The following is an 11,159-nucleotide window of genomic DNA, read 5'->3' as shown; positions in this document are numbered from 1 at the left end:
AGCGTTAGAGGCAAGCCTGAGATGGTATGAACATGTGCAGAGGATGGATAGCAGATGTGGAATATGGAGCTCCCAGGCAGGATGGATGGATTAAACTGGTTTTAGTCCACAAAGAACAATCTGCTCTGTCTACATGGTGCTTGATGTCTGCCCATCTTATCAGAAATTACATTTGTCACTTGAAGTGGGACTAATTCATGAACAAATATCTGGAATGAAAATTACACTACGTCTTTATATAACCTACATCACTGCAGTCATCACAGCCATCTCTCTTTACACGCATTCATTTTTCATGCTTTGTGTTACTTATTTTTGGATCGTGTAACTGCGCTTCGGCCTCTCTCTGTATCCAGTGGATGGCAGCAGCGAGGGGTATTCTGCTTGTTGTTGATGCTGAGGAAGCTTCTCCTCCACTTCTGCATCTAAAGAGACAAGCACGAACTTCCTGTGTGATCTCCGTTCAGCTGACTTCACCCTGGCTGCCTCTCTGGGAGGCTTACAGGCTGTGCAGTCTGGGGGATAGAGAGCCTTCTGTGGGCGGTGTACAGCTCGCAGAGACGCTTGGAATATTCTTGCAGAAGCATCAACAGAAGATCAGCAGCAGCAGCCATAAATGTGGATTGTTTACACCGGTCGGTCGAGCCGTTCCTGCTTCCCCGCCTCCCAGCGACTCCGAGCGGCCGACTGTGCTCAGCAGCGTAGCCGCAGATAGCGTCAGTGGAACGGGGCTGATGGCCCTGGTGCTCGGCCCGGCCTCCATCACCCTCAGCGTCTGCCCGTGAGACTCCTAGAGAGCTACAAAGCCACACCGCTACACCTAGTCGCCTCAAGTCCCGTGGGAAGAGCGGAGAAAGGAGAGGCGGAGCGGGGCTCAGCATCGCACCGTGCATGGTGCTGCGGTGTCGGAGGGAGTGGATGTGCAGCCAGAGCTGACCCAGAGATGGCTGTTCTCAAACTGGCCGACCAGGTAGGACCAGCTAGCCAGTTAGCTTAGCTTCCAGACCTGCAGAAGCACAGTATTTCTCCTCCTGTGTGGTAGGAAAGTGTTTCAGTAGCACATGTTGTGCTATTTAGTTTTATACAGCCTAGAAAATAATAAAATAGATTCCTTCCCTACAGATTGGGCACAGGACTCTATCAATAAATTAGCATAACACTAAAAAAAGAAAATGGCCTTATTATTTGTTGTAAATGTCGTTAAAATGGTGACAGCTCATCTGTCTCACATTTCCTGTTCTGTTTCCTCCTGTAAGCTGTTAATGTCTTCAGTAACTACTGTGTTGAAGTCAAAGTACCCGAGTATGTCCCAGGGAAGGCCCCTAAGTTTGAAAACAATACTTTCAAGCTTTGTATTCTTGGACTTTGCTAAAATAGACTCGCACAGTTCACAGTTGTAAGTGTGGATCACTGACTCTTTATGCATCCTCTCAGTGCAACCTGTCTGAATCAGGCTGCTTCAGCTCCTTCCTCTTTAAGGTCCCCTCCCTAAAAGTCCGCCTTCAAACCCATTGGCCAGTTTCTGAAAGCCTGCAGAGTAGTAACACTCAGCCCATGTAAATTGTATCCGGTTGTTCAGTGATGACGCGACGAATCCTACTTCCGGGTCTAAAGTAGTCTGCGTTTAATATGGCTTTTGTGTTGTTAACATGTTTAATGTTATGTATTTTCTTCTATTTGATCTCAAAAAGCTCCTAAAACAGTCAGTGATCCCTGTTGACCTCCCTCGGCTTTTATTACCACTAATCATTTATTTAAGCTCAGTCTTTAAAACCTTAGGATGTAACTACAGCCCAGCCTATGCAGCAGTATATGAATGACTAACCTCGTATTGTGGATGGATTATCTCAGTTGTTCTCCTGGCTGAAGTTTGGTCCTTTTACAGCATCCTGCCATGCGATTACATTTGTTCCTGACCACCGAGAACACTCACGGTAACTTTTATCGAGTGGAAAAAAAGTTAGCTTGTTTATATTATGCTAACATAGCTGTGTCGCTAGCGGTCACCTAGCACATCATTATATACCAGCTAGCCCAACTTCAGTAACCCTACAAACGTCACTGCTGTTTAGTTTTCTGTCTTCATTTATGCTGGAAGTGATAGCAGAGCTGTACGTTTTAATTTGTTTCCAAAACCCCGCAGTCAGGACATGCTATATTGTATTTAGATAGAAGCTAGCGAGCTAACTCCCTGCTAACTTCTAACTCCGTTAAATGTCATAAATTCTGTTTTCATGGATGCCTGGATGTTAAACTCAATTCTTACACCTGGTAGAGCAGAACGCTGATCATTTTATTAAAGATGAAAGACTTTAGACAGTTTTTCAACTCTCAGTAATGCCATAGTGATCGTTTGATATATGGACCTGCAGCGGAGTTTAGACCCAGACACGGCTAGTGACATCAGACTGAACAACCGGATTGCTTCTACTTCTGGGCCATCTTTTGCCCATGAGATGATTTATCATCATTTCATTTAAAATCTTTTAAAAACACTCATATAAAATGTGCATTTTGGTGCACACAGTATAGTGTAATTAATCTGTAACTGACTTATTAAACTTGCTTCTTGGTAAAAATGAACAAAAGCCAAGTATGTCCTTTGTTCTTATAGATCCTGCTTTTCTTCTTATATAGTGCTTTTCTAATCTGTTCAGTGGTAAACTGTGAATTAATGAACTAGCTGATAATCAGAAGCTATTGTGCTCTGTAATTAAACCGCAAAATTTAAAGTTGTCTTTGAAAAAGCTAAAATCTTCGTTCAGTGGATATTGTTTTAAAATTTTTCTTAAAGAAATTCTTTTTCTGTTTATTGACTGATTGTTTCACCTTGAACATGTCGAAGAGGAGCTTAGAGAATATTTTACTTTGAAGGCGATTTAATCAGACAATTTTTATGTAGAATTCTGGCTGAAATATTTACTTGATGAATTATTCAGTATAATATTAAAATGATTTTAACCTGTCCATTTTTTTGAAACTCAATTTTTCAACCACAGTGTTTCTTTTTTTTTCTTTTTTCTTTGAATTTAAAGTACACAGACTAAATTTGAGGTTTGAATTATTAGTTGAAGTCATTCACAGCTATCAGTTTGGCTCTTGTTAATTTCAAGATATCAACAAATCGAGCAAATTCTTTTAGTCTTAAATTAAACAAACAACATATGAAACAAAAATAAAGCAAAACAAAACAAACATACATAAATCAAAAACAAGAAATAAGCAAACCCCACCACAGTATAGTTTCTTTCATATGAAAAATACAGAATGTGTAACTTTGCAGATTCACAAGTTATGGAAAAACAAACAAACAAACAAAAAAAACCCCAAAAAGAACTGAAACAGCATTTCCAGCAACATTACCGTCCTGGGTTAACCCTGTTTTCTTCATTCTTATACTTATTTAAAATTAGGTTTTTATATTTTAATTTAAACTGGTTTATGTTTTTACTTTCTTTTCTGTTAGACTGTTCCATAATTTAACTCCTGCAATTGAGATAGACGTAGTTTTTAAAGTTGTTCTAGCACTTTGTATTTTTAAATTCCATTTCCCTCTTAAGTTATACCCACTTTCTCTTTCTATGAACAATTTACAGATTTCTTTTGGAAGCAATTTATTTCTTACTTTATACATTATTTGCACTGTTTTAAGCTGCACCAAGCCTTGGAATTTAATAGCTTGCATTTTGACAAAGAGTGCATTTGTATGGTCCCTGTACCTGTGCCCCACAATGAAAATGTTAGAAATGCTTACTGGCTGTATGTCAGCAGTGCTGTAATGTTTCAGATTCCTTGTGAAGGACCTCCAAAATGACCTCCAACTCCAAAAATTTAAATTGTCCCAAGGAGACATACTTGACATGATGTGTACAGTACTCTTCAGCAGAGGTTGAAAAATAAGAATTTTTATTTAAACAAGTCATAAACAAGCAGCCCTAAAGGTGTTCAGAGAAATATAAATTTGAACATTTACATTTAAAACTCAGGCACAGTCTGCGACTGTTATGTTACTTTACAGTCACACACTGGTTAAAAAGTACAATTAGACAAACTGCTACAAAAAGAATCACAAACGTGACAAAGAAACATTTAAAGGCTACAAAGAAACTTGTAACAGCTACAGGACACAATATTGCTACAAAGAGACACTTACTGGCTACAAAGAGATAGTTGTTGATAACAAAGACACACAACAGCTACAAATAGATAAATGATGGCTGCACATAGACAACCAGCTACATATGGGCAGAAAATGAAGAGATACACAGTGACTACAAAGATCTCTCTGTGGGCAGCAGCACAGATACACACCTCTCTGAGCAGATGTGAGCATGGAAGTGTAAAAGTACGTGATTTTGTAAATAAAAATTCAAAAGCAACACCACCTATTAAAACAGGACTTTGAGAATCACGACCCTCAGAGGTCCTTCATAATCTCACATTAAGATTTTTTTTCAACGTTAACTGACTCAGCATCTCTCTGCAGAGCTCTCATGTGGCCATGTGAGATATGTCTTGAGGGAAGCAAGGGCTGCTGTCAGAGTGTGTGTGTGTGTGTGTGTGTCTGTGTGTATGACCTAGAAGTGTAGCACTTCCTGTTATTTTCAGACATGCTGATGATGCCTGATAACTGGATGCCTCAAACTTTTTTCTTTTCATCCCGGGCTTATCAACAGCGGGTACCATAACAATCCCACTGCTGTAACGTCTCTTTTAACTTGTCATCTGCTGAATTGATTCCGAGGTTGACGTCATGTCTAAAATTCCTCGGATGTGTTTGTGAATAAACATCAACTTTTTTTTTCTCTCTCGTTTTTTGTGCGTGCGTGGAAATGAAAGACTCTGTGGGGTAAAAAAAAAACTCATCGCAGAACACAAAGGAAGTACAGGAAGTCGTTGACTTCTGACTTTGTGCCAAAGCACAGTTATGTGTCTGTTGTAGATGTGCACACGATTTGAAGCAGGTGAAACATTGAGACCTCTTTAAAAATGACTGCAAACAGAAGTAAATGGGAACGATTTTGTCCTTTTCAAATACGTAATTGTTCGTGTTAAACTCAACTTTCAAAACGTTCTCAACTTTCTTTATAATTAGCCCCAAACCATAGGATTGTCTTTACAAAGCTGAATAGTGGATCGTGTTCAGGAAATTACAAGGAACGTTTCCAGGTAATTACAAGGACAAAACGAAACTTGTTACGCTTTCACTGTTTGAGGAAGTCTGAAGTGTGCCACTGAGCCTGAGGAGAAGAGACTGAGCCAGTATGAGGCCTGTTACCTCAGGCATCAGCGGAAATTAAGGCATTGTTGCAGAGCACATATATTTCAGATTAGCCTGCTAGTGTGTTTGGAGGATGCCAGTGGAATGAAAACATTGGTAATCAGATGCAGGATGTTTGTGCAGTATAAGGTGGAGAGAGGATTGTCCTGCACCGGCCCAGAACCTCAGGTTCTAATAGCTGGTTCCACTCGGTTCTTGTTCACGATTAGTAAAATCAGTGTTCAGAAATTCCCCCAAAAAACACATGTACTGAATGCTAATGACCCAGCTTGCTTTTAGAAGCAGCACTCCATTAGCTTAAACAGGATAGCACAAGCCAAAACATGTTAATGGTAGCTGATTGATGAATCTAAACTGGACAACATTAGTCGTCTTGCAACCACGTCTTTGGCCTTCACGTGGAATTTAGGTTTAAGGAACTTTCATCTTGGCTTCATTTTTGCACCAACAAATAAAGCTCAGTGAATTTCCACGTCTTCTGCTGTTTGTGGCCCAAACAGGGTTCTATTAATTACTGATTTAGACCAAAGAAAAATAAGGTTAGGTGCTTTCATAAATGTTAAGCTAACATTAGCCTTTGGAAGCATTGCTACTCCACAAACAACAATGGCTCCTGACTAGTAACTAGTGTTAAAAACATCTCCCGCATCCCTATAACCTGTTGTTAAATCCAGGCTTTGTAGAGGATTACACCAGGTGTAGATGTCATAAAACAGTAACATTTAAAGAGATCAACATTGTCTTTTGTTTTTAATTTTAGTGAATGGAGAACCTTTAAAGTATTTATTACAGAGTCATATGTGTTCTGCAGTCTCATTGGTTGCACACCTCAAAGTTGAGATAGGTTTATATTGGGACATGCCTATTTCAAGGCACTAGTGGTTTTGTTTTTTTGCCAGTAGTCACTTGAAACTGCTGAACGTCACTGACTTTCTTTGGTCTGTAGTCACCACCAAAAAAGTAGTAAAAATATTCATCAGCTTTCAGAGTTACTGCAAAAATTTTCTTCTAGTAGCTCTTGTGTGAGCACGTGTTCGATTTCTCTGATTTATAGAGTTTGGGCCTTTTAAACAGTTGACATACTTGAACTTGAGAATAGAAGAAGTGTGACTTTTTATTTAAAATATATAATTATTAGATCCTTAACACAAAAAGGCATATGTTATGGCCAAATATGTTTGGCTGTTACCGGCAGGCTGACACTGCACGTTGAAGAGCATTTTCTCATTGTTATTGGTTACTAACGGGATGTTGGTCACATTGGTTCTGCCTTAAGGCTAATGGGAAGTGTGTGTGTGTGTGTGTTTGTGTTTGCGTGCGTGTATGTGTGCAAGCTGCAATAATGAGCTCCTGTGTTTGAAATAGCCTGTGGGGATGATATACCAGGAAGACTAGTGCAGAAAGCCAAGTCCTGATGTCATTTCCTGTCTAAACCTGTCTTCCTCAAGCTTCACTGCATTTCTCACTTAGCATTTCTCTGAGTTATTGGATTTATTTACTAGAGTTCCCAACAGAGGACACTAGCTTTTCTACTAAGGTATTCCCCTGACACATCCTATGAATCGTTGCCTTCTTGTGGCAGTACCAGCCAACTCCTGAGAGATGCCAGCTGAGTGTTTTTGTTACAGCCACTAAGCATCGAGCTAAATATGCCTATAATCCTGACTCCATCACTGCAACTTTGTGAGTGTGGGAACGAGCATAGATGAGCTCATTTGCATTATTGTGTGACTCTGTCAGTGTTACACATTAGATCTGATCTGAACTAGCAGCTTTAAACATTAGTGTGGTAGAAAAGCAACTCCTGTGTACTGCAAGTAAAAGTAACAGCTACAGTCCTGCGACATGCTGTGCACACGTGTCTGCCTTCACTCTCAGCAGTGAGTGAGATGATGGATGCTGCAGCAAAATTACATTCAGGGGAATGAAACAGTCAGATGAGGAAGAAGTGTTGTGGCGTGCTGTATTTTTTAAAGCAGAAGTGAAAAACTTCTCTGTGGTTGGTTCCTCTCTCAGGTTTCTGAGAAGGAGAGACTGTGTAACAGGAAGTGAGGCAGGAGTAGCAGAAACGCACAGGAAGTGAAGTGAGGCCTCCCTCTGCTCAGCCTGGTTCATAAATAACACAATGAGCACAATCTACACATCATCTACATTTCGGTTTCAATTTTGCAAAATTTTAAATTGAGACATTTTGACTATATTTGTAATTGTGTTTTTAGTATTTTTTTAAGTAAAGGAGCTATATCTGTTTGTTTTTCACGTTTTCAAATGGGAGCATTTGCTGTTGTCTTTAAAAAAATCATTTTCTAAAAACTGGTAGTCCTTAGCATCCTGTTACTCTTGTTCTCCAATACAAATTTGCCGCCTTCAGAATATTAATAATTTATAAAAATAACAATAAAGAAACATATTTAGATATTAATGCTTAAAATTTTTTGTAATGATATTAACCTGCTACTGATGTTGCTATGACAATGATATCATAGCAACATAACATACTAGCCTAAAAAAAAGAATAGTTAGCTCCTTTGCTAGCCTGAACAAGCTAACATCACCTGCTATTTTAGCCCAAATAGTATAACACCAGTGATAATGACTTTATTTTGTTTAGGTTATTGTACATTAGATACAATAACCTAAACAAAATAAAGCTAGCTGATAATTTAATAGATTAAGCAGAATGAGATAAACTGAACCTAAACTGGGTACATTACCTGCAATCCTCATAGGCTAAAGTAGAAAATAGAGGTACAGTTTTAAAAAGTCATGAGTTTATATAATGTCAGTGCATAGATCATGATTGTGTTTCAGAATTTAATCCATGCTTGTTTCAAAACAGGTTAATCGTTAACAGAAATGTAATCAGGAAAAATGATATTCCCATACTTTGCTTCCAAAGAACCAGAACTTGTTCTAATTTGTCAGAATCTTCCTTTTCAGGGTTTGCCTTTGGACATTGGCTGCTGTTTCACTCGTGACAATTTTGATTGTTAAATTTATTTATTTATTTAATACAAACATTTAAAGAACATATTTGGCTTTAATACTGTTTAGCAAAACCTGCATGAACCTGAACCTAAAAACTGGCCTTTAAGTCCGCCACATGTTGTCCCAGTTTTCTGTGTTTTTGCATTCCTCAAAAGCCTCTGATATCTGCTGTTTGGGCCTGTATTTACCTCACCTCTCTCATCCTGAAAAGAATAATAGGGGCATCGGAGACACTGAGCCCTTTTTTATTTTTGTGATGTGTATCTACCAAAACTTTTCCACAGTAGTTTCTCTGTCTCACAGAGAAACGGGAGATATAAGAAGTAAGGGAAGGCTTGCATTTCTTTTGTGTACAGTCTGCAGTTTTTGTACACGCTGCAGCTTTAAGTACTGCACACATAGGCAGCACTTCATACCGTGGGAAGGATCATAGCCTTTTGTAACGGCCGTAGTGGTCACGTGACTGTTCTTTCTCGTCCCCACAGCCTCCTCTCATCCAGGCAATCTTCAGTGGAGATTCTGAAGAGATCCGTATGCTCATATACAAGTCTGAAGACATCAACGCTCTGGTATGGTCACATGTACACCAAACAGGCATTCTGTCTCTGTGCATGTGAAACACTCACCTATTCATATTTTCCACAGAGCAGATGGTTTGTATTCACAAATAAACTGTATGCAGGTATTTACCTCACTGGCTGCTGCTGTGAAGTGGAGGAAGAGTGAGCTCTTTTTTTTTTAGCTCTTGGTTTCTACATTTATAAACATGACAGATGTGTATAAGTGACACATGATAAGAAGTTCACCCTGCATGTGCTGAATTTATAAAGAATATCAATCTAATTTAAGTGGTTTCACCATAACTCTGTTCATCCAGGACACAAATATTCACACAAAGCACTTGTGTTCTCGCCATCGTCTGTAAGCGTGCATGTTTTAGTGCAGAAAAAGTTTCCTTTGCCCAAAGTCAGCTTTTAGGGAAATAAAACTGGACTCGGTGGCAACCACCTTTTTCTTCGTTCCAACCCCCACTTCCTGTTTTAGAATGAGGGAATTAGGGCTCCGAGTTAAGAATCAGTAAAATCAGAGTTCAGGGTGAGTGTTTATTTACACATCTGCTCATATGGGTATAAATACACAACACATGTCGGGGCTGTCCTCTCTGCTTATGTCAGCCCACTCAGCCAGTGTGATGGGCATTTATTCAATGAGACGCTCTGAGCACGAGGTCACTGATCCTCTACTCATCTGTGACCTCATACCAGCTGCATGAATGGAAATAGCACTGGATTTAAATACTTATAGATTTCGTTATCAGATCCATCTGTTGATGGTACGCTGTATGTTTGGTAAATGTAAACCGAGGCTTTTGTGTTTACAGGAAAACTCCACAGAGCGCTCTAAATGTTGCTGTGCAGACTGGCTTTGCCTTCGAGAAAAATGCAGAACAACTGCAAGCATGTACAAAAGAGCCACACATAGACAAAAAACACCCCCAAAGAAACATAAAGACACATATAACTGCCACACAGAGACACAGAAACGACCACAAAGGGGCAACCCCCCCCACGACAACAACCACAGAGACTCGACCAAACAGCCGCAAAGTCATACAAGCAGATAACAGAAACCATCACAGAGGGAAAATTGCCAGAAGACAATTAGGACTGTAACTGTGTGACATGTGCTCATATGTGGGAGGGTCACTTGTCTCATAACACACCACTGTTCCTCCATCAGGATGCAGAGAAGCGCACTCCGCTGCATGCAGCAGCCTTCCTGGGCGATGGCGAGATCACCGAACTCCTCATCCTCTCGGGTAAAACACGCCACGTCTTTCTTGCAGATTTCAGCTGTTTTTGTTGTTGTTTTTTATTGAATGAATGTAGATGTGGAGCTTTATGACATTTAAAGCATCCCAGATAAAATACAGTTAGCTCGTGTCCAATTTAAAAACAAACACACAAACAAACCCCTACATTGTTTTGATAATATTAAATTGGCTAAAACTTTACGTAGCCCGGCCACTAGCGTCCTGACTGTCGCCCTCAATATGCTTCATCATTTTCTGGTGAAAGTAATCACCGTATGGATGCATCTAAGGCTCATGTTAGTTGATGGAAGTGGAAGGCTGGTGTTTCCTGGAGCTGTGAGGAAATTTCCAGAGTGCTTTGTAAACGTGAAGTTACATCTTTTCCGTGTTTGCCATGCTGTGTTTCTGCTCTGCAGGGGCACGTGTCAACGCCAAAGATAACATGTGGCTGACCCCTCTCCATCGCGCTGTTGCATCTCGGAGTGAGGTGAAAACACACACACACACACAGGCAGTGCAGTCAGGGAACCTCGGTGTGTTTTACATGAAAGCAGACAGATGACTTTTCTTTTCAGGTCTCAACCAGAACTCACGCTGTTCTCCATCTTAAGGAATCTGGGTTACAGCAGTTCATTGGCTGCATAACTCCCAGTATCCATACTGGTAATTCATCATAGCAGGACTAGCTGAAGGATCCACTGGCTGTGTGCCCATTTATAGATACCAAGTATCATGGGTTTATATGTACACGTTAAGAGTGGTTAGAGTTTTAGCAAGCTCTTGCTTATTAGACTGTATGTATTTATGTGACAGATTAACTTTATTTTCAAATTCTGATCACTGTCTTTACATTTAAGTGCAAGATATTCCAACTGTTCAGAAGTCTTGATCCACCCCTCATTTCTTTGCCAGGGAAATGGGAAGTTGAAACATGACCAAACAACCAGGGAAATATAGTTTGTAAGGATAAAGCAGAGTTTGTACAGTTCTTACAAGGCTGAAAGTCAATGTCTGGAATGAACATCCTAATTCACCAACATAGCCTGAGCTCTCTTTGGCAAGCTTCTGGGGTTGGCT

General features: G+C 39.9%; 1 protein-coding gene across 1 annotated transcript in view; it reads left to right on the top strand.

The window, feature by feature from the left end:
* The first annotated feature begins 463 nt into the window (after positions 1-463).
* The window catches only part of ankrd44 (ankyrin repeat domain 44), a 30,879-nt gene continuing 20,183 nt past the window's right edge, over positions 464-11,159 (top strand). Inside the window, exons 1-4 of the mRNA XM_085374826.1 lie at positions 464-970; positions 8,755-8,838; positions 10,010-10,088; positions 10,499-10,569. Of these exons, the coding sequence (XP_085230952.1) occupies positions 944-970; positions 8,755-8,838; positions 10,010-10,088; positions 10,499-10,569 (261 nt within the window). The 5' untranslated portion in view covers positions 464-943. The remainder of the gene's footprint in view (positions 971-8,754; positions 8,839-10,009; positions 10,089-10,498; positions 10,570-11,159) is intronic.

This window comes from Diplotaxodon limnothrissa, linkage group LG16 (genome assembly GCF_057381915.1).
Source record: "Diplotaxodon limnothrissa isolate DT_005_m linkage group LG16, D_limnothrissa_male_GT1.1, whole genome shotgun sequence".
NCBI classification, from domain to species: domain Eukaryota; kingdom Metazoa; phylum Chordata; class Actinopteri; order Cichliformes; family Cichlidae; genus Diplotaxodon; species Diplotaxodon limnothrissa.
This window is presented reverse-complemented; position numbering and strand designations above follow the sequence as displayed.